The sequence below is a fragment of the Branchiostoma belcheri genome, unplaced genomic scaffold (assembly GCF_001625305.1).
Source record: "Branchiostoma belcheri isolate BF01 breed outbred unplaced genomic scaffold, Haploidv18h27 scaffold287, whole genome shotgun sequence".
Classification (NCBI taxonomy): domain Eukaryota; kingdom Metazoa; phylum Chordata; class Leptocardii; order Amphioxiformes; family Branchiostomatidae; genus Branchiostoma; species Branchiostoma belcheri.
Window position 1 is genome coordinate 9,347 of NW_017803895.1, and position 24,667 is coordinate 34,013.

At 41.1% G+C, this 24,667-nt stretch overlaps 1 protein-coding gene across 1 annotated transcript; it reads left to right on the top strand.

Moving 5' to 3' along the window:
- The first annotated feature begins 1,386 nt into the window (after nt 1-1,386).
- On the top strand, nt 1,387-10,302 carry LOC109472858 (glutamate receptor 1-like). Its single transcript, XM_019772723.1, has 7 exons — nt 1,387-1,468; nt 3,598-3,638; nt 4,293-4,397; nt 4,998-5,072; nt 7,367-7,477; nt 8,193-9,143; nt 10,233-10,302. The coding sequence occupies exons 1-7, from the start codon at nt 1,387-1,389 to the stop codon at nt 10,293-10,295; spliced, it is 1,428 nt and encodes a 475-aa protein (XP_019628282.1). The 3' UTR covers nt 10,296-10,302.
- Nucleotides 10,303-24,667: the final 14,365 nt, after the last annotated feature.

Here is a 24,667-nt window from a genome sequence, read left to right on the forward strand (position 1 = left end):
GATAGATAGATAGATAGATAGATAGATAGATAGGTATATAGATAGATAGATAGATACATACATACATACATGTAGATACATAGATAGATAGATACATAGCTTACTTGCTTACTTGCTTATGGCAGACCGTCGGGTGCCGATAGATACATAGATAGATGGATAGATAGATGGATATATATATATATATAGATAGATAGATAGAATATATTTTACATGATTGATCCAGTCATGATCACCTTTAAATACAGTGTTGTATGCATCATGGAGTAAAGAGTGATAGATAAATAGGTAGAAAGATAGAAAGTTAGACACATTACTTACAATTTGCCGTCAACCGTTTCCAACGAAGGATCCTATATACTAGTCGTTTTTCCTCAAAAGAGAAAAACAACAAATTTTCAGGCGGAGGGATTATAAAACGAGTCTCGGTAACACAAATGAGAACACATTCGACCATATCTCTATGCTGTCCAGCTGCAGCAGTACCAGATGAACTCACCAGATGTCGCTTAAAAATTATAGTTGTCAGGCCTTTAAGCAAACCGGAGAAGGGAAACAAGAAAGGCCTGTTGTTCTACCCAGTCCTGAAGACAAGGTAAGTAATACAATATGGCATATTTACTATAGTGTATGTGAAGCTACATTCCTAATTGCACCCAATTCTTAATAGGAGACGTTTATGTACCAGTGAGGAAAGTCCCAGTGTTCTAATGTTAGTTTAGATAATAACTAAAGTTTTCATTTATTGTTTCAAATCAGGCAAAATTAATTCGCGCGCTGATGTCATCTATAAAATTTAGCCTCCTGTGCAGGCTCGCCGGGGCGGGTGGGAATTTTAATACAGCGTTGTTTTAATAGCCGGGCATGTTAATGGTACCTTTGAAAGACTTTCTAATCACTTTTTTCTTTTTTCTTGCCGAATGGAAGCAGGTTTCGTGGGCGGAATGGAACCTTCTCCCGGCGGCTGGTTGTAGGATGGCCGGCTATTAAAATGACGCGTTAAAAACTCTTAAAAACGCTGTATCAAAATTCCCACCCGCCCCGGAGCCTGCACAAGAGGGTACATAAAATTACTTGCTGTTGCCTTATTTTTTAGAGTTCGCGCCCCTATTCCAGCCGCCCACGAGTGAGACGCATACAAAGTAACCTACAGTTGTTGGTGGTATAGGAAGGCGTTTTATAATGAACGCTTTTATTTGGCGAAGGCATGTGTTCCCAGAACTAGTTCTCGGTATTGTCCTGTCATGTGGACAAATGGGAACGAAAGTTTGGCCTTTATTTTCGTCCCCATTTTTTTTTGAGAGTTCGCGCCCCCGTAGTGGTCCCGTGAGTGAGGCGCATACAAAGTAATTTACCGTGAGTTTGGATTCTACACAGTCAGGCGGCATGGCTTGGGCGGTGTTTCCCCTAGTCGCGTCGGCTCTCTTCGCGATCACTTCTGTTTCTGCACAGGATGCCAACCCAACAGGTAAACTACATGTCTTGGTTATTTTGTGCATTTTACTGTCTGAACACTTTAATTCAGGAAGTCTATCCAAGTTCGTTTCTTCTTTAGAAGCCAGAGTCCCTCTACTGCTTTCTTACATACCGTAACAACTCAGCTCAGCGTACATGTAGGTCTTCGTGTAGCGGGACCAAGTTGGTTTTTAGCAGGCCGCACCACAGGCTAGTGCTTCAGCTTTGACAAGACGGTTGCTCTACTATATATACGGTTTGGGGAATCTGAACCCAAACGTCCTCTGGTGCATACAAACCACGATGTTTGGGGTTTTGTAACACATCATTGTAGTCGGCTCATTTTGATATACAGGAGCTATATACGTTTCTTAATATGTCAACATATCTCATTAAACAGTATTGTTTTATGTAATAATTTTCTATTCTTGCTATTGGAAGAACGTGAGATTGAGACTCTATTTATTACTACGTAAAGGGATTTCCTCCAAAATCCATCCATTTAACGGCATCCAATGTAATTTCAGCTAGATAGGAAAAACAAGGAATATTCTGGATGAGGAAATCTATCTGTTTTTTCTTAGCCCATTTTCGTCATCATTTCATGCTTCAGGTATTTGAAACATCAAACTACATGAGGCATCTCTTTCTTTTTTTTTGGGTACCGCACTTGAATCACCCTAGGATACAAAACAAGCAACCGTTTTACCTGTAACATCGATATCACGTTTTTGTCTGATAGATATAAGTATGCTATAGGATAGGATTAAATTAATTTAACTTACAACATTGATATAGAATGAACAGAAAGAAGAAAAATTCAGTTTTGCCGCCCTGAAATTGCAGTGTTTATCGTTTGTATAACTTGAGGTAGGGACTAACCCACAAGAGGCCCCATCGGGCCTCAACGTAACGCTGCACTAAGCACAACAAAGCCTACATTATGCACACATCTGACCTCTCACGCTCTAACCACTCCATTCAGCAGTAAACAATTGCGCGCTCCTATCTCAGATGTTTGTCAGAAACGTAATGGAATTAAGGAGGTCAAAAATCAATATTAAAAGCTCCTTGTTGGAAGAGAGTTTAAGATTGCCTGAAAGACAAGTTTGAGTTTATAATAGGACCCGATTCATTTCTTGACAGAACTATTTTAGATCCATGCGGAGTAATACAGAATACAGACCGCAAGTAGTTCGTCTCGACCTTGAACAAGGTGGTTTAGGGGCGGTTCATTAAGTACTTCGACTCGACTTATAAACCTGTTTTCCCCTCTGGTCTCTCAGTCACTGACGAAAGCTAGTGGATACTAGCTGAAACGTCTGACGTTTTCAAAATCATATCCAGTTGCTTGAGTAACTGCTTTTTGGCGTACTTCGACTATAGTTCGAGTTAGATATAAATGGTTTATGTAATGATGATGTGCGATGCGTCGCTCGGCGTGTTGCGAACCTGCTGTGCTCCGTCGATACTGGCTGAACCATTCAGAGCCATGGTCGCCACTTAGGCCATGTTAATTTGGTAATATGGATGACATCCACGCGCGCATGAATTTTCGGCCGTTTCAAAAAAAAAAGTTTTCAACCATACCGTAAATCGTAAGTTGCAACAAAAATATCGTTAAACGATACCAATGTCGTAGGATGCCAAAATCAAACAAAAAAGACGAAAATGTAAAGAAAAGAATTTGAGTAAATTATTCGTCATACCACATACTTTATGTCATTTGTTCAATCTTCATGACCACGTTTAAGGCAAATCTTTTTGCCATTTTTTTTTATTCGCACGCTCGCATCAGTTTGGGGTTCCCAGAGGATGTCATCCATATAATAAAATCGACATGGACTTATTCAGTTACGGTTCACCACAAGCATTGTTATCCATTGCCAGTCTCTCAGCTGGATACTGGTGCTCTGAGCCTGGGGTACTGTATTTGGAAGGCTAACGTCGCTTAGTTCAATATCTGTCATAGCCAAAGGAACTATTAACGAAACGTGCACGTGGTGAAAAAACGAATCAACCTTACATGTTGAGACTTGTACTTGTAAACATGGCCTTTTTTTGGCTTATTTACTCACAGATTGCAAAACGCCAGACTGAATTAATATTGATAAATCCTCAATTCCGTCTCTTTTGTTTCAGACTCCGTTGGTTCCAAGACGGTTATTGTTGGCGCTGTAGAGGTGAGGTTTTGATTTCCTCTCACTAATTCAGTTAGCGCTACCATGTACATTAACATAATAATAATTTATATCCGCCACTTGAGAAAACATGAAAGATCTCTAGTGCAGTAAGCACAGTTCTGGTGCACTGCAGGGGAGATCTCTTGTGTGTCAAAAATATGTAACCTTTTGCTTGAATATTAATGGAGATGTTGGCATTCACTCTTTGGAGTTTGACGAAATTTCAACTTTATAATAGTGGGAGGGGGTAGCAAATGTCGTTTTTCTAGCCTCTTTCAAATAGTCTCTACCGGACTCCTTTGCAGGGTTAATAAATAGTGGCAATCGGCCTAAAAAGGTATATAACTGTCCAGGGGTGTTAGTCTGCCATATAAATATGTACATACTTAACAGGCTGTGCGACTAGGTTTTTCTGGGGACTTCAATACTGTGCTTTTTTCGGTATATCACTTCTATTTGTACCTAGCTAGGCCGTACACAGATGCTGAGCCGATACATGAACCTAGGTACAGACAGGAGTCATATACCCTAAGAGGGGAAAAACTCATTATAAAAAAGCCCAGTTGTAGAAGCTGTTAAAGATGCTATTTTCAAGACTTACATGCGATATGTATGGCCAAAGGCCGGTCGAGTGACTAAATCCCATGTCTTTAGTCTGATGTTTACCTGAAGAAGAACGAAGACGGCTCCTATGAAGGGTTCGACCAAGACGTTCTTGATGAACTCTCCAAAATTACCGGGCTCAACTTCCGCGTTAAGGTACAGAATTCACAATATACAAGCTTTACTACATGTGGAACTGATAAAAATATTCTTGTTTAATTTTGTAGAAAGTATAGAAAGTATATTCCGCCACTCCCAACATAAATATACAGTAAAGACCATAACCCGACCTACGATAACCCTAGCTGAAATTACTATCTGCATGAGTATGAACTAGGCAAGATACTTGAAAATGTACTTATCATATTATATTATTGTAATACACTTAAGCTGAGGTCACATTTCCAAACCAGGGCCCGGCCGAGCAGTCTTATGGAACGATAAGTACGATATGAAAGACAACAAAGTACAAAAAGGTTGAAAAAAATAATGATTGGAACTATTTGCGTATGTTCTTGATATAAATTGTTGATTTTTCGTTAATCGAAACAGCCCGGCCGGGCCCCGGTTTGGAAATGTGACCTCAGCGTTACCTAGAAGTTAGAGGAGGCTGAATGTACTAAAGTAAAGAAAATTAATTTCTATAGGTCTAATATACGCATGAACATAACATATGACTTGTGCTTATTTATTAGCGCAGCTGTGTGGCAAAATATACAATAAATGCCTTAATTTTTTTCTCCTCGATCGGTCCAGTCCCCAGATGACGGGCGGTACGGGATGAAGGTTGACGGCGCCTGGAATGGGATGATGAGTCAGCTCATCAATAAGGTAACAACAGAGCACAGTTTTTTGTAGCCTGGGTGTCAGACTATCTCCAGGGCTTTCACACAAGTCAGCTCCTCGGCTCCAGGGCCTCAGCCTTGGTACCAGCCTATTTGTATATTCCGGGTCATACAAATAGGAGCGAGTATGGAAGGCCCGGCATACAAATAGGATGGCACCAGGCTACAGTTTTTGCCCTATGGAGATTTCTAGATCTATAGTTACGGACCCAAAGACGCGATAAAAACTATAATAGTAAAGAGCAATTCACAAATGTGAAAATCGAAGATACAAACTACAAAATATCTATAGATACAAAAAAAAAATCTGTCAGCGTATTTGCTTGTGATGTACACTATGTCATCGCCTTCAACTGAACTGCAGCCGACCCACTCGGAAAGCCAGTGGCGTAATACTAGTACGCGACTCCGCTAATGTCCGTCTCGTAAACGGTCGCCGCATAATGCTGAGGTCACAATTCACACACGGGGCCCGGCCGGGCAGCTTTTGGGAACGAAAAGTACAATATGAAATATAACAAAACACGGAAAAGTTTTTTTTATCATAATCATGGGCACTATTTTTGAAAATTCTTGATATAAAGTGGTAATTTTTCGTTCATACAAACAGACCAGTTTGGAAATGTGACCTAAGCATAAGCTTTATTTTGAAGCTGTCAATGCCATATCCCAGAACGGTTGTCTTGAAATGTATTAGCGCGTGATGTTTCGTGGCTTAGAGGATTAGGGTATAGATTAGGATTCTAGAGCTGCGCTTTTGGATCCGGCTTCGAATCTGAGCATGTGCTTTAAGCTTTTATTTTGGTTCACTAATACCTTAACTATTTTTCATGATTCTTTCTTACATCTGAAATTCAAATGTTGTTGCTTTTTACCTCCGGGTAGGGATGTATCCCGTGCGCGGAGGTTTTGTGGGGGAAGATGCCTTTTACGTTCGCAGCCGTTCCTTGCGTTTGGGTGGACGGATATGTCTGGGACTTGGTATACGTTTTGCTTTTGGGCTGTAGATGGTTCACGTTGTTTTGGTTTTTTAGTATGTGTGTTTTAGTGCGTAAAAATGATGCGTTGTGACAGCGTATGGACACCCCTTGTGTGTGAAAGTGGTTTTGTCTTTCGATTTTCGGCGTGTATAAAGTGTCGTAGGTGTCGTCCACACGGTAAGAGGGGGTGTCAGGTATCGAGGGAAGAAATATTATCGCAGTTGTATGTCGCGTTGGGGTAGACGGGGCTCGGTGTATCTTCTGTTAATGGGCTGTAGATGGTGCAGATTTAGTTTTGGTTTTATTGTATATGTGTTTTGGGGCGTAAGATTATGTTGTATTTCGTGTCTCGGACACCCCTTAGAGTGTGAAAATGGTCGCGCGGGTTGCCGGGCTGGCAGCCAACTTCCGGGTGGGCCAATGGGTCAGGGGTCAACGCCCTCTTGCACAATCTTGGATGTTTTCGGCGTATATTACGACAAATACCGTGGTATACTGTCTCAGACGTTCTCGACATGCATTTTTACCGTGAGTACATGGTATGGGCTGCAGATGCAGTTGACCTGTATTAACACAACCAGGAACGCTAAATCTAACACATAAAATTCAACACCATCAACTATACATGACAAACAACATGGAAAAATATACAATAAAAATCCCGGAGGTATAAAATCTCAGATTTTACTTGTTAAAAGTACCTTTTTTACCTAAAAAAAATGGTATGCTACGCTTGGGTATGGTATCGTTCAGTCAGCGAAATGGCGACGGCGACGACCATTTACGAGACGGAAATTGTTTATTGTTTATTATTATTTTGTTTATTTCATTTTGCACATAAAATAAAAACAGTATGTAATGAATATGTACAACCAAATGTGCGGGAGAACCCAAGAAACCTAAGGGTTTATCGAGTGGGTTCTCCTAAAATCCAATTCTTATGACCTCTTTTTACACACGTGTATTGTAAATAAGTGACAACGAAACAAATTAAATCAAAATAGATACAAAATAATATAGAGTTAACACGACGAACTATCTAACTATGTAATTGACTAAACAATAAAGTAAGACTATCAAAAACATGTCAAATTGAACAAAAACGATTTCCATTAGTCAAATCATAAGTTATTATGCATAAGAGCAAAGGATAAACATAAGAAAGCAATATTAACACAAAATTAAATAAACGTAGCATAAGAAAACAAGGAAAACAAAAGCAATTCAAGAAGTGGTAGATGGCGTCTCCGCGTTTCCTTGTAGAGTTTTTGAGTTTTTAAACTTCGTCATTTCATTCCAGGAAATTGACATGGCCATGGGACTGTTCATCACAATGGAGAGAGAGAAATACGTCGACTTCAGCAAACCGCTCCTGGAGGAACATCTGGAGATACTGGTGAAAAAACCTGAGGTAGGGGGCTCATGTCATTTATTGATTTTATTGTACATACTATTCTTTCAAATTAAAACGCCTCCGCAGTTTTGGAACAGGTTGCTAGGGGCAAAGCTATACCACTTTTTCCTGATATCAAACCTATTAAGACAAAAGTTATGCTGCAGTACCAAGGACAGCCACCGTGAGGTGTCTAACTGAACTTGACCTTCGCCTTCCCGAGAGCTACCTACATATCAAATATTATTCCAATCCATTCAGGCATTCTTATAAGTTATACTTACCCAAAAATCTACGGAAACATGGACATACGAAAAACTACAACTCAATTTTTTCATGGAGGTAGATATCAATTTATTGTACTGGCACGGTTTGTTAGGACAATAGGTATAGTCTTATGCTATTACACTAGGCATATTCATATTCATGTACAAAATGTCGCATCGTCGCTATGTGGAGAGTGGTCCTTAAGGTTGATAGTATCACAGCCAACCAGTAAACGCGGTGACTCTGGTGTCGCTGACATTTCTGTGAATTATGACAGACATCCCAGTATCTAAAGATTATCCAAAGACAGTGATGACCGCCATATCTACCTAATTTTGGTTAAAAGTAGTAGCCATAACGCCATGGGGTCCGCAACATGGCAGATCAGATGTTGTATGTTCTAAATGGTACTGGTTTATTGACTCCTACATTTGCCTTTTCTTGATGCTTTGTTTGTTATTTTCAGATAAATCACGCGCGCTGGTGGCATTCTACATACGGCATCATGTCCAGTGAAGTATGGTTTATAGTCGCCATGTCGTTTCTCCTGGTCGGCATCGTCATGTTCGTCATCATTCGGCTCAGTCCGTACGAGAATCGGGCGTACTCGGCAGAGGTCGGCGAGGCGAGCCGACTGTCTACCTTCGGGCACAGCCTGTGGATCTGCTACAGCGCGATGAGCTGGCAGGGGGTGGACTACTCGCCCCGATCCGTGTCCGGACGCTTTCTCTTCGTCTTCTGGTTCGGCTTCATCGTCTGGACGCTCATCCTGGTCACTGGCGCCATCGCAGTGTACTTCCTCGCCAGCCCGGTCAGTTTTTCCATGCCCCCCGTCAAGTCGTTCAACGATCTGGCGGCAGCAGACGGGTTCCGTCCTGCTCTCATTTCTGGATCGCCTGGCGAGATTTTCTTCAAAGACTCCCAAGTCGCCTCCTACCGACGTATCTACGACAGGGCCGTTAAGGTGACCAGCGTGATGGAAGGACTGAAACAGGTGCGTCTTGGCGGCACCGCTCTCATCTGCCAGTCCACCACCGCCCGTTTCCATAGCAACCAGAAACCCTGCGATCTGATGTACACTCACGACGAGCAAGGCTTGATGGGAAGGCGAGCTGTTGGTATCGGGGTGCAGAAGGGTTCTCCGCTGCAAGGGCAGCTGAACGACGCCATCTTGCGGCTGAAGGAGGACGGCACCCTCCACGAGTTGTATCAGAAATGGACCGGAGCTCTGGAAGGGCAGTGTCCCGCCAACCGGTACCCTCCCGACAACCCTCCCGCGTCTAAACAGCCGGCTTTTCAGTATTACACGCTGGGCGTCCCAGACGTGCTGCCGCTCTTCGTCGCGCTCCTGGTCGCCGCCATATTGGCGCTGTGCATCATGGGGGTTGAGGTGCTTTGGGATAAGCGCCAATCCAAGGTGAGTGTATGGAAGGTTTCACATGACATCATAGGGACACAAGCAAGGGAAGAAATATTTGCATTTCAGTAAATTGTAGCTCAAGCGTTTTTGGATATTAGAGATATTCTGAGATAATTGACTAATGGTACCAGTCACTCACTCACTATTAGTACCGGAGGAGTATTTTTTCAAATGCCGTTAAAAAAAAAGAAAGAAAATAGTGGTCTACCTCCGGACCTAAAAGGCCTGATATAACTAGAAAGGCCAATATTTGCTTTGGAGCAAATACAGCGATGGGTTCACCACATTTTACCACATGGCAGGGAAAGAATGAGAAACACAAGGGAAAACAATGATTTACATTGATATAACTATAATATGAAGTAAAATACAACTAAAACAACAGTTGGATAGCTATTCCCTACTTTATTGGTTAGGATTTTTAATTGCATAATGCAAACTGTTGATTTTCAAAATAAAAAAAAACGTACCATGCCCGGCATTCCAATGCTGGAGCAGGAAAGCTTGAAATACCTACCAAAACACTTGAATACAGACATACTGTCAGTATGGAAATGCTTCTGTGCAGGTGTTAATCAAGTTAAATCCCAACAGCCAATCAGCAAGAAGTATAGAGGAAAGCTGCATGCCTATTGGTTGATGCCCTGCATTCCATTGTGATGACTCATGCCCAAACGTGGTAAACAAGGCAAACTAACACAGTAATACATTTGCTATAACACAGCCAAAAACTCAAATAAAACCATTCTAAAAGCCTGTATCACAATAATTTAAAAAACGCCTAGGGGTATTTGCCCACTGTACCTCCATACCAAATTTCAGGACCTTAGGCCCTAAAATGAAGAAGCTGAATCCATTTGAAAAATGGCAGGAGAAGGAGAAGAAGGAGAAGAAACATCAGAAAAAGCAATATGGTTTCACCACACCACTTCGTGGTGTGGTGAACCCATAATTAGTAAGCAGAATAAATCATAGGGATGAATAGGCGATATCCAACAAAGCTCAACAACCATCACGATCGACCGGGACGGGGGACGGTACAGACTTACAGTTATTAATTGATTGATTCAATTTACCTCTCCACAGGAGACCCGGAAGGCCGCACCCCCAGTCAACATGACAAGTGATTGTGAGGACACCAACATTTGAAGGAAAGGAAATTTTAGGTCCTTTAACCCTTAACAGTACACCTGGGGTCCGCGCGGACCCCAGCACTATATGTTCTGTAATATCTTTTTTGTTTCTAAAGATTTTTTTCTGAAATGTTAGGTAATTGTCACCCACAAAGTTGTCTCTTAATACAGTGCAGAAAACTCCGTTTCTACCATTTAAGAAAAAATTATATCTGATTTTCTTTTGGGGTCCGCGCGGACCCCAGCCGGCTTTCGATCATAATGGATACACTGGCGTTCTTATACATTACCTTATTTCCGTTTTTATATGTTTTTATGCACTCATCGTATGTCTACCAAGTTTTCAGAGAATGGTGTAGTAATAGAATTAAACTTTAATAACTTTGGTGTAATTATGACGTCATATGACGTCAGAGCTAACAATATAGTCCGCCATATTGGATTTTGACCAATGACTTCATCAAATTAGCATATTCTATGCATATCAAATGATTAAATTATATTTAATTATGTAAGATGTTATATATGTTGGAAAAGAAGTGTAATTTAATATAAAACTCAGAAAATTTTTATGTTTAAACCAAAATTACTTCTATTTTCAAAAAAACTGCCTGCTAGAAACCCGTTGCCATGGCAACACAAAAAACATCAACTTACTAGTATTAAACTAATATGAACTTTTTCCAGAGACATATTAGGAAAGGTCTCCAAATTTGATACTTCTAGCGCAAGCCGTTTAGCCGCTATCTGAGATCAAAGTTAGGCCTCAAAAGCCCCTTCAGTCTGAAATGGGTTTAAAAATCGGGTATTTCTGCTTGTCTTCTTTTCTTCACCAAAAAATAGAAAAAGTTCAAAATGTATGATTTTTGTATGTAATGTGGACACAGAGGTTCCCACATCAGTTTGCAAAACAATTGAGCTGGTAGCATGTTGATAATTTCTAAAAATTAGCAAAAAACTGTTCTGGGGTCCGCGCGGACCCAAGGTGTACAGATTAATCAGTCCGGGAAGGTATTCGTGTCGGTGCGCACTACCCTATACCTTGTTGTGTTATCTGTGCATAGACAGAAAGTGGGATTCTCTTCGGAACTTGTGAAGAAGAGAAGGTGTTCTGTTGAGGGTTAAACACTTGATGTCATGCAAGAACGAATGTGTAGCAGACAAACTATGTAATTATGTTTCCAAATGTTTCAAAAAGAGAGAAGAAAGGGCAACTAACAGTAGATGATAGGTAGTATATAGTATTGTTATAATGTATAAATTCCTAGCAATTAGCATTAGAATATAGCGTCCCAGTATGCAATACTCATGTTTTGCATACTGCATGTCCTCTTGTGCAATTAGCCGATCTGGGCAAGAACATGCAATAAAGATTCATATCACATTATATCTTATCCTAACTACCAGGAAGAGTTTAAAAGTAACCAACAACATCATAATCACCTGTATCTGTGAACAAGTCTTTCCTGGCTCAACACTGATGTTCATAAACACTAGAATCAAAGTAGTAAGATCTAACGTCCACTAACACAATTCTGCCGGGTCATACATGTACCAAAAAAATCGAATTCTAAAGGCTCATAACTTCTTGTAGAATTGACATATCGAAACAAAATTAACATTTTTGTAATCCTTGGTTCCTGTTTTATCAGTCCATGAAGTTACATTGAAAAATATCTATATTTGATTATTTACCACTCCCCTTTGCATTATAAGTGCAAAAGGACGCGGTCCGTATGAGGTCAAAGTTCAAGGTCAGATAGCAAGGTCAAAGCTACCGATGTGCAACGGCTATCATATCAAAAAAATATTCCACAGACACCCTACTTTTCAAAAACCATGATGAAAATTTGCCACCTCAGGTGGTACCGATATCTCCTCTGGCCCATGGACTATAGATGGGAGAAAAACAGAAACAAGCGGCTGTCAATAACTTCATCAACGTTCGTACGTCAGAGGAAATTGACTCTTAACCACAACCTGAGTGGCAATTACCTGGTCTAGCTATATACATGTAAAACCAACCAGGATCAGAAAATCTAATTCAGCTACGAACATGCAGAGAAGAGGAAGGGTTGAAACATCTAATGGGGTCATCCTTGCTGCAACATCACTAACTTCCGGTTTTTGTATCTTTTGTCCTGAACATGCTATGGTCTTGACTTCTTGGTGACAGATAGCCTTTCCTGTCAGGAATAAGTGGTGTGGGTTTGGTCCCCCTAACAGCTTGTTCTGGAACTGCAGGGCACTTTCTGGCGAAATCCCCTAAAGCCAATAAGTCCAGATAGGAACAACGTATTTTCATCATTTTTGGTGTGTAGGTAGCTGAAAATGTTGTTAATAATTAAATGCAAATTATGCAAATGAGGACGTTATTTGCATAATTCAGGAGGAAATTCTATAATTACAGTGTTTTATATAATAGTTCTTTTATACATGTAATGTATTTACCTTGTGGCAGGCGGAACATCAACAGATACCGATTATGCAAATGATGACCTAATTGACATATCTAGGTCACTGCTGCCTTTTCAAACCACACTGGAGTTGGGTAAAGCTGGGGCACAGTCTTTTCTTTCAATCTGTATATCCTTCTTGCATTCTCACTTTGGTCTCTGTTTTAGGAAACATGGCCAGTGGAAACTGGCAAGTCTTCTATACCCTGTCTATATATATATGTCTCATGACCATGGGTATTTGTACCAAGTTTGGTGCTTGTATCACAATTTGAAAGATTATTTCAGTTATCTGCCCCACTATAAGGGGAACAACATTTGCCAGAGGAGTTAGCCGGCCATAGAGGATCCAGCTTGCCTGCCGCTGGTGGAGACTATTAAATGTATAAGCGCGAAAATAGATTCAAGTATAAAATGTTCAAGTTAGGGTGACTTCTGCGGAAGAACACTATAGAAAGAATAACATGCGTCTTGAGATGGTACGTTATAAGAGAACATCTTTCTCCCAGTATCTCTTTTGGCTTTCTTTCTCTCCTTCTTCCTTTCTCAAATCACAACTCTCCAAGCAGAGGTTGATAGGGGAAGATCGTTACATTTTTGGCGACGCCTCAGGGGCGGAGCCGTTGGTATAGTACTGCGATTGAGTTGAAAATATTCTAAGAATTCCGCCAATGCATTCCCTAGGGAATTGCTTTTTGGCTATACCTTGTGGGACTTATTCTCCAAGCAGAGGTTGGAGGGGAAGATCGTTACCCCCGCTAACGATCATCCCCACCAACCTCTGCTTGGAAAGTAGTGGGACCAGCCTTTACACATAGGCTTGTGGCATGAGACATGCAGTAGTCTGTACAGTGTTTCTACGATATTTATTTTATTTATTTATTTCAGCTTCATTACAAAGTATGTAATTGGACAGGGGGAACAGGTCTAGCCTTTGTCTTAACTATGTGATGATAGTGATGTTTTGTGTAAGGGATTTTATTCATTTGTGTGGGTGTTTGCGTCAGTATTGCTTTTTTTTATTCTTGGATTTTTTTTGCTTTCACGGTGCTGCTAGCCTGGGTGCCATCCGAATTTGCCCGTAGCCGTTACAAATTCGGATGGCACCCAGGCTACGATGCTGCTGCATTCAATGCTTATTTTTCTTGCGTGAAAAACTCGCATGCACACCCCGATCCTTCCACAACTTGGCGTCGTGAATTCCTGCTGTAGTCTGCATCTCAGGATGGACTTGGCGAAGTTTACCTGTGGTCAGCAAGAGAAAACAGAACATAAATGAATCTATGCCAACTTTCCCTAGCTTTGCTCTTAAATTAACAAGATTTAGGGTCATGTTTTTAGAAGTAAATGTAAATATAGCAAAGCATGTGAGTCAATACATTTTACAGAATGCAATGATGCGCACATCAAACTAAACAAAGGTTGAAAGTCATATGTATGTTCATTCATCAAGAACGATGTTACAGTACAATAACACATGAACTACATGTTCCCCAGATCAACAGAAACGGCAAATATATTGTGTGGACTTACCGCTGTTTTTGTCCTTCTGTAAATGGTACTGTTAGTCCACCTTGTCAGTGAATGTCGAGTGAATGAGGGGCACTCGCTGTGGGCACACAGTGAGAAAGAGAATGAATAAATTTATGCCACTTCTGCCTTTCAAGAGACTCAAAAGGAACACCGATTGGAATCTCTGCCGGTAGATATTCTGATCAGAGTCTCAGCTGTTACAATCATTACATTTTACTGTACAGAAATACATGCTATTTAGGTTTTACGACAATCACAAATTATTTAAATTATACCGGCAGCTACCAGCAATTTCATTGAATGTTTAACATTTAGGATATGTTATTATATCATAGCAATAGACTTCTTCCAGATTGGAGTTTCTACCCAGCCTCATGTACTGTTGTAAAGAATTTGACCTGAGAAAAGACTGCAGGACTCAGGGCCTGATGTAGGGTGGGAAAATACTGGCACGTTGTTGATATAATAATCAATCTGGACAGGTAAGTCTTATCAGAGGGGAGAGGATATTACTTGTAGGTAAGGGTTGGAAATCCTGGAGGAACATGTAAGGTGGTTAAAACTTTACGTAAACAAAATTCCGACGCCCTCTTACATGATAAAAGATAACAGATGTTTGTCCATCTCACCAGTGAATTCCTTTTGTAGCCCGGGAGTGGGCATGGGTATGGCGTAGCTCACCTGCGGGGACAAAGAGAGAAAAAGAATGAATAAATTGAAGCCGTTCCCAGAGAAACAAATGGCATTGGCTTCCATTTGTAAATATGTGTCAGGATAGACACCCCGGAAACTTACGGTGGAACATGTCAAGTTGCTGAAACTTTACGTAAACAAAATTATGACCTACACTAAAATGATGAAAGATAACAGGTGTGGTAAAGCAACTTAAGAATACGTACTTGCTTAGTGCCCATCAATATGTCATAATGATCAATTGGATCAGTAATAACATTGAAAGTAGGCCGCGTGGGCGACGGCGTATGCCGACACAAACGCATATAAGGGGGCACACCCCAGTTTATGTTGGGTCACAATTCGATTCTGCACACCCTCAACTCTATTTCAGGAAATAATTCTTAAGCCGAAACACTGTTTGCAAATGAAGGATATCCCTCTAGCTACGAGAACAATCGAATTTCAGTTTCCATAACCTCTCAAATTGTAGCAAATTTTAGGGCAAAAAAGAATTTTCGATGAAAAAAAATGATGCCAAAAATTGGGCATTTTTACGTGCAATTAAACCCATCACCAATAATTTAGCCACCAAAATGACTTATACTGTCGAAAGAGAATGTATGATCAAGAAAAATATACAGAAAATCCTAACACTGAGATTATCACAATAGCCCGTCGCGCGACACATAGCGACAGAACCCCCAGAACACATAAAAGGCATATCTGGGTCAAACCGAAGCACCGCACTCAAGGCGGAAGGACGGGCGGGAAGTAAGCCTCGAGCCCAAAATCAATTTTCAACCCAAAGACGCCACTTTTTACACTTTCTAGCAATGTTAGTAGTTTAAACTACTAACATTTTAACTACTAAATAACATTTTGCAGCAGATTACTAGAAATGTGACCATCGAAACCCCTAAGTCACTTTTTTACCGCGCACTGCCACGGATAACGTTACAATTTCAAAACTAGTTGACACAATGAGACGCGGTTGACGAAACGCTTTATTTTAACGAAACACTTACTGACCGAACACAGCGCTAACTGAAATAGAAAACAACTGCTATGTGGTGACCGGTGTAAGAGGGGAAGTACAAGTACAACAAAATGTTGTTGATTTAATCAAAACAGCAAGGATCGTGATTATTACATCTCATGCACCATGTATAGTCGAACAACAAAATACCGTCTCAAACTCACAATATGAAATAACTAAAGCGAACAAGAATGGAGTCCTAATTCTATATTGTATGTCTGTTGGTAAGGAATTGAATTGGATTGGATTGAATTGTGTGTATAAAGCGAGCAAGAATGGAGTCCAACCTTGTGTGTACCACATACATGTTTATATCGACATAATGTGAAGATATGCCACGATGACGAAACGCCTGCTATACTTCCTGGGTGAGCCTACTGTACTTCCTCACCTGACAGGTGGCCTCTCTGACAGACGTCGTTAAAAGGATATTATGATAAAAATAAATATTACACACGTGCAAGTCGATCTACACTGCCCTACTGGCCATGGGGCCCGGTGCAGGAAATGGTAACTAACCAGACTGACCAACTACAGGAAGTAAGCTAAGACCTTGTTCCAACAATGTTATAACAAGTGGAATCGATAAAATGAACGGGAGATATGATCAACCAAAGTCAGTCTAATTTTCAAGGAAGAAATCGTGGCGAGACTCAGCCTGCAGTCGAGTGTCTATATCCTACTGTACAAGCCATGCCGATAAAAATCGCCTCAAGACGATTTACATATGAAGTATAGTGCATAAGACCGGTGCCGATGTACCAATGCAAGCACCTTTCTTTCTCCCGTTTTCCGAGTTACCGAGTTCTCCTGGCCTCCCCGTATCCTGGCCAAACAACTAGCCTACTGAGCCCCCGTAAAACAAAATAAAAACAAGCGACTACGGCATTAGTAGCATGTGACAATCCAGAACGTCAATACAACAAAAAAGACCGTTCGACGGAAATCAATGACCTAAAAACATTAAATGCCTTGCGACACAATGCATCTTCATATCCCCTTCACTTCCCATGGTCCCCTCAACTTTCTGTACTGTGCCGCGGCCATCGAATTCGTGAACACCATGCTTTTGTAATGGGAGTATATAAAGAAATAAAAAAAATGGCTGAATAATATGAATAATATAATAATAGTGATAAATAAAAGGTTCATTTAACTTCAGCGTAAGCCATGACCAACCGAGATTTTAGAAATCTACATGTATAGAGACCAAGCGGCGGTGCTAAACAACCCAATCCACATCCAAAACAAAGACGAAGGCAGTTTCTGCTAGATTTCTAACCAGTCGGATTGTACATATTCTTACAAAATTATTTAGTGCGGTTTCATGTTAAAAATTGCCGGGCGAAATGTGTAAATAAGTTGACCATATCCTCCTCACATTATGAAAAGAAAATGTCGGTCAAAGCGCTCAAATTTTTGTAATTGTCGACCTACGATTTAGTACAAGTCCCCCAGTCTGATATTTGTACGTAACTTGTATGGAACTCTTTCCTGATTGAGATGAAATTTTTATCCGAAGAAACTACAAGCACAGGGAGGCTAACGGGTGTGCTCACAAGGAACGGTGCACGTGGAAATATTGTTTACTTGTACTCTTATATCGGGGTACATATTGGCCACGGAGAAGGACAACTTACCAGTACTGGCTTCAACTCACCTTCGGAGTCGGCTCGTCCCGGCGCCCGCCCACAGGCCTGGCCGCGCCCGGCCCCCATCTGACCCGGTCCCCATCTGGCCCGGTCCCTCGCCCGGCATACTGTCCGCTCCCCGGGAGCGGCTCACGCGTACGGAAAGTGAAGCATTATCTTGCTGGTGGTCGCCTGTACTATCTTCTACGGGCTACGTTTCGAGTTTTATACTCGAGTATACGTCATCAAGGGTGACATAATGTGTAACACCCCTGATTGGTTAAAACTTCACATACCACGTTAATATAATAAAATATTCAAATGACAATTGCTGAGTCGACAGTGAGGGAAGTCCAGGAGATTGCATCATGCTGCCATATATAGAACGGTCAGCTGCGGTCAAGCCCTGACCTACTTATCAGCAATCCGCTTGTGGGTATGTCCCTTTTGCGACAATGCCCTGTCATATATAAGAAAATTACCTTTCTGAAATACATAATTTTGAAGTTCGTAGATCGATTACAAAGATGAGAATTTCTAGCCATAAATTGAATAAAGAATTAGGAAGATACGAAAAAATCCCTCGCGACCAGAGGTTTTGTCCATTCTGTCCCAATGATATTGAAGACGAACAACATTTTATTTTGAATTGTACACTATATAACGATAAACGCGCAAAGCTGTTCAACCTTCTCTCCGCTTGCTCAACAGAATTCGTGACATTTCATGCTATAGATAAATTTAATTTCATTCTAGAAGGTAATAACCCTTATTGTGTACAAATAGGTAAATATATCCACTCTACTATAAAGTGAGGCACGTTCTAAACTATATGTGTATTGTCTTTGATCGGCTCATGTGTCGTGGCCCTTTGAGGAGTAAAAATGTTGGGGCCGTGACAACCGTGTGTACAATCAATAACAATGATTACCGTGTTTGCCAGCTGGTATAAACACACGGAGTAAAGTCAAGTTGTTGAAAACAACTTGTTCCACCTGAGAATTTAAGAACCGAACGTCACCACGACAACAACATCAACAGACTGATGTTGCCAATATTTTCTTCCGCCGTTTTTAAACAAAGGAACGGTAAGGGCTTTGAGTACCACTCACTGAATCCCCTCTTCCGTAGTTGATCAGTTTTTTCAAAGTGTCCGTCATTCAAATTCCTTGCCTTTTTCCTTTGGTGTCCGAATTCCAGAGCAGAAACTGTACAAATACACACGTACGTCAAAAAGTGATTTCTTTCATTTGAAATATTTCAATTTTTGGTGCAAAAATGGTACATAATGGCCCTGTCAAAATAAGGGAAGAAAATGGCTACTTCAGTCTGTTGATGCTGCATGTTCTGATGGAGACGTTGAATCCTTGAAATTCTCAGCTGGTGAGTTGCTGTTTCAACACCTTGACGCTCTTATAATTTGTTTGGTCTCTAGGATCTTCACTTTAATCACTTTTGCAACCACTCCAAAAGAATAAGAACCTAAAATGTTGGAAGGAATTCTAGAGTAGTCTACCAGTTTACACGGCGGCCACGACGCACATATTTACCACTCGAAAGGCCACGACACACCTGCATTAGTCTTTACCAGGCTGGAAAAACTTATAGCGCCAAATAGAGCGAGTTGGGCCAAATAGAGATATATGTGTGGCAAACTAGACACTACCAAAATGTTCTTGTTTTTCCTTGTGCAAAGGAAATTTTTCTGTCAGCAAGAATGTTATTCTTTCAACAAGAATCTCCGTTTCAAGAAAATTCAAGAAACCCACGTTGTTCTTATTCTAAGAATTTTTTCCTACAGCTAATTAACCAATATTTTAGGAGTATCATTCTTGTGGCAAGCATTTCGGGTTCTTACACGAAGAATCTTTTAGCTTTTGTAGTATCAGTTTCTTGAAACTCTTTCCTTAATAGCATTTCTTGTACCTAGACTACGGTTCTCATACCAAGATTGAAGCAGAACATTAAAAAGGCTTCTTGAAGCTAGAATAATATTCTCGCAATACGATTAAGTTTCTTGCAGCAGGATAAGTTTTAATGGGTTTTCCAATGCATGTTGCATGGCAGGAAAACCCTTTCTTTCCTCAAGAAAATAATTCTTATACCAAGATTAAAGTTCTTGCAGCAGCAATCCCCTCTAGCGAAACAACTCAACTGGCATGTAATCTTTTTATTTAGCCAAATTCTACTCTTTACAGCCGCTTCCCGAAGCCTGGTAGAGGCTTAGAATGCGCCAGAATGAGCCATGTGATAGCCTTTCAGCAGATGCTCTTTTATGTCCACTTCAATCAGATGGTCGAATATTACACTATTTTAATTCCCTCGGGTGATATGCACAACTATACACAGGCCATACGTCAAAGGGGTCATGAAGAACTGTGACAGGGCCCGTAACACTTCGTATATATATATACACGTACAATGGGTGGTTTATGATACATGCATTAGTTAGCCTGAGATACCGGTTTTACATGTAGTTACAAACTCTTCTTTGGCAATTTAACGTAGACATATCAAGTTCAAAACACTGCCTTTTTACAGAGCAATTCTTTATTGGCGGAACGTTTCTACGCACTACCGACTTGAGGAAACTTTTTGGTGAATATTCACCCACAGAAATTCCGTGAGTTACTCTCACCGAGAAACACCGAACTTTCCAGTAATGGGGCCGTGCCTTGCACGACCTCCAGACCATTGAGTGGTTCAAAAATGGGTGTTGTGAACGTGTCGTCAATAAAATGAAATCAAGGTAATGTTTACCATTTTACACGGCGTAACGCGCTCTGATTTGCCAAGATGACGTGGCTGCACAAACACATATTATCAAGTCCGTGAAAAATCTTCATCCAGGATACGTGAAAGCTCGTCCGCTAGCTCTCATAACTATACAATGTGATAGTGGTAATTGCCGGGAATTTAGTATTTATCATACTTCGTTGCCATAGTTCAGTAAAGGTGAAGATCACTAAACACAATTTATTCAAACCTGGTCCTAATTTGCATAATTCATGAGGAAATGGAAAAATATCTCTCAAGTTAAGAGTATATTTGTTAGTAAATCCTCGTGAGAAACTTATGACTGGCTCACGTACTAAAACAAGCATCTCCATTAACAATAACCATGATCATCACTCACATCAAAAGTGAATCACGTCGCCGAGGCGTGTTTTAAACGCCACTTTATTATATATGGCCCGGGTTTTTTTTCGCTACCCCCACCACCTTGGGTGGTGAATTGGACCTCTCTGGCTAATGGATACTGCCTGATACTGTCCGAAGTTTTTGCCACTCTAGGATCTGCTTGTAGATTATCAAATCACCACCCATGGTGAAACGATTAACCACGTTACACGCCGTGAAGTGGCCCGGTTAGTTTCCGTTCACGCTCCCGTGCCTCTCCCATTGTGCGACTCTGTATACCTATTGTCCCCACATAGGGCCACCATGCGGGGCTAAAATCACTCTTCTCTTTAGGGGTCTTACCTTTTTTTTACACTGCGTATTTAGAACATCGATTCCATGAACCATTACAGTAACCTGAACGCCATTATATATGCCTACTCACGTAGTCGATCAAGCAACGACTATCGAAGTGGCTACTTGATCGACGTTTTGAAATTTATGAACCAGTGCTGGTTCCTTTAATATAAATGAAAAGGTGACATCTTAAGGTTCAGTTACATTTACTGTACGATTCTCGTCTTGTCGTAGAAATTTCAGGCTACGTATACGACGTACTTATAACCGATCTACACCAACCTTCACCGTCATAAAACTGCTTGATTTTGCACGTGAAGCCCCTGTCACACATTCAGAACCTTCCCCCGACCTCCAACCAACCAAGGTTGGCTGAAGTTGCTCGCATGGTTTCGGGGGTTGGGGGTGGTTAGCCTCCTTTGCAGGCTTGTGGGGTGGCGGCGTTATTTTTCGGTGAGCGACGCGAGTTATTCCGCAAATGGACGATTCTGCCGCCGTGGGAGTTTAGTCGAGGAGAGAAGGTTTACCTTACAAGTCTACGAAGGAGGCTAGGTACGGTGGGGTGGCGTGAGTGTTCAGTGAGGCAACACTCGCCGATATATAGGGGCTTGAGCCGCTTGACACATTCTCGATTTTTTTATAGTTTGCCCAATTTCAAAGGGTTGGGAGCACAGTGCTCCAAAAACTTGAACTTCAGTCTGAATCCCTGTTAATGTACAGGGATGTATATTATGCTGTACCTGTTGTACCTAGTGCTACGACGAGCGACTGTGCGACGGCATATTGTCTACTCTTTTTTTTTTTTTTAAATTTAAACACATAGTGACAAGACGTGTGGTGGCGACACACTCAAGCTACACTTATATTCATGTCGCCACCAGACAATACGCAATACAAACAAAGCACGAGTTTTCATAAAGAAGTTGAATATAATAATTAATCAATGAACAAGTGAAACAACTACATAAACACCGACAGAATTGATTTGATTCCAACAAAAAAGTCTGCACATGCAGCAGTATTTGAGTATTGTATATTGTTGACAGAAAAGAAGAACATCTTAAAAGTAAATGTATTTATTTATTTATTTTTATCTATTTATTTCTGTTTTCTTTATACAGGGTAGGCGCACTCAGTACAATATACTGCTTTACATGCGTGCCCTGAATATGTACCAGAATATCATCTAAAAGATCATCCAAGTCAGTAATAAATTTAAAGCCAATCAGTGTTTTCAAGTTGCCAAAAGCGTATTTCGTTGTTGAGTATAGTGTCTACTCATTCCCCCCACACGTGCTGACTCTGAGATTGTACAGAAAGATACCGACCTGCCAAACCCGGACACAAAGGGACCAGACAGGCCATTTGGCAATGATGCATTTTCTCGACCTTAAGGTCACCGACTTTTGATGTTCGGCCACGTCGTTAGGGTAAATTATGTCTTCATTATTGTCGGTCAGGTGACAGAGTTACAAAACCGCATTCTTGCACTTTTGTTGCACCTCTTTGTATTTCACTGCAGGGTTCTTATTGGCCGCAGGCGCGGTGCCTTTGTTTAATGTAACATGTGTACGTGTTAAAGGACCTATTGTTCATATCTGCCAAGGTCTGAACGCCATGCTGCCAACGTTTTTGAAGAATCATCGGGACAATAGGTTAAAAAAACATCTCAAATCTCTTTGCCCGAAATCAAAGAGATTTCATCATATAAAAGCTCCTTGGTAAAATATAATGACACAATATGACACGCCGCACAGGGAATTTGTTGACGTGATTGGGAGCAGCTTGGGATGTGGATTTTTGGTAATTTGGTAATTTTTAGGTTTCTTGCCCGAAACAATTTGGATTCCAATGTCACCCAAAAATTGACAAAATTAATGTCAAATCAGATGATTTAGGAAACTAAATATCTCATTTTTGTTCAGTAAGGGTAACCATAAATTGTAGAAATTGTAACCTCAAACTTGGCCCTCTATGGCCGACTAACTCCCTTGGCCAGTTGCAGTCCTTTTTTCTAGGCCGATTTCTACTACACATGTACTTATTCAGCCTGCAAAGGAGCCTGGTGGAGACTACAGATAGATTGACAGTCAGAGTCAGGGTGTTTCCTCTCGACACTGCAGGGGGTCTATCTTGGCGTTACGTCAGACATGACGTAGTGCGTGGGAGGTGTGGTAGGCTGGGGGGAGACGAGTCCTTTGACATTCCTAACAAATGACAAAAAAAAGTTAAACATTGGATTTGACCAGATACACTTTGGCACAAACTTTCATAAAAACAAGAATATATATATATATATACGCTCGCCAGAAATATTGGATATTTTAATGACAATATCTTTGCCACTTCATCAGCTTTTATCATACATCATAGCAAAACATTTTCCTTTACTTCAATATTCAGATTCGTAATGATCGTACATTTAAAAAAGATAGTGTAGCAAAGTTGATTATGTTGGCTGTGGAGGCATAAGCCAGTTTGCCGACATTTCTGAGACTAAACCTGGCTTAAGAGGAAACAGGCTCCACACAGGCTTCCTTATAATATTTCTTGAAGTCATTATGAGCCAGATTTAACTGTAACTGGACTCGCCCAAATTTTCGACTGTACAACTCCAGTCTTTGTCAAGGAATGAGCAATCCACCGCTTCCGTGACGTCACGCAGATAACACACAAGGTGTCCTTATAGTTCAAGTTCAACTGAACTCTGCTTCAGGGTCTGCAGACGACACGGGTGTGTACCTATTAAGCATTGCATGTTACCTATTCTACTAAATTACTTCAAATTTCAACGTTTTGTATTAGCCGTCCCTTTTTAGCCTCTACCAGGCTTCGGACGACGGCTGGAAAGAGTAGAAATCGGTCAAATAGAGAGATAACATGCCGAGGTCCACTAGAGAGTACATTCGGGTGCGGCAAATGTATTCTCTAGCGGACCAACTCCCCTGGCATGTTATCTCTCTATTTGACCGATTTCTACTCTTTCCAGCCGCCTCCTCAAGCCTGGTAGAGGTCCCTTGTGCACGTGCACGTACTATGCTGTGTAGTAATGATACCTGCGTGTCACATCAAGGCAGGGCGGAAACGTGAAATCATGTCTAGACAGCAGAAAATCAGCTGGCAGATGATCAAGTTTTAACCACAGGAATACAGCCTATTTCTTCAAAGCCCGTCACACATTCATATTCACTAATATGGCCTCCCGAACACAGGTCGAACTCCCCCCTAACCCATTGTTATTAGGAGTAAGTCGGTCGGGAATAAGGTCGACTGGTGCTCACCGAAAACCAGCCAAATTAATATAATCTTTCAAAATATTTAAGACATGCGAGGGTTGGTCTGGAGGCCCGATCATAGTTGTCTGGTGCTCGGCTGTACGTCGGGAGAACACCAGCCAACTATTCGCCAGTATGTCACTATATTATTCGGGACGTGCGTGTTTGGGTCAAACATGACTCAAATTTGTTTCGATTCGTATAGAAAAATAAAGGTAGGCCTGGCCTGGCCTGGCGAAACTACTTCCGAACCTTGATCGGCTGGTAGTCCATGGGCCGGACCAGATTTTGTTACCAAATCAAGG

Excerpts from the sequence above, each read along its gene's own strand:
- LOC109472858 (XM_019772723.1), top strand. The coding sequence starts at position 1,387 with ATGGCTTGGGCGGTGTTTCCCCTAGTCGCGTCGGCTCTCTTCGCGATC. Across the intron at positions 1,469-3,597 it reads ACAGGATGCCAACCCAACAG|ACTCCGTTGGTTCCAAGACG; the intron begins GTAAACTACATG and ends CTTTTGTTTCAG. Across the intron at positions 9,144-10,232 it reads GGGATAAGCGCCAATCCAAG|GAGACCCGGAAGGCCGCACC; the intron begins GTGAGTGTATGG and ends ACCTCTCCACAG.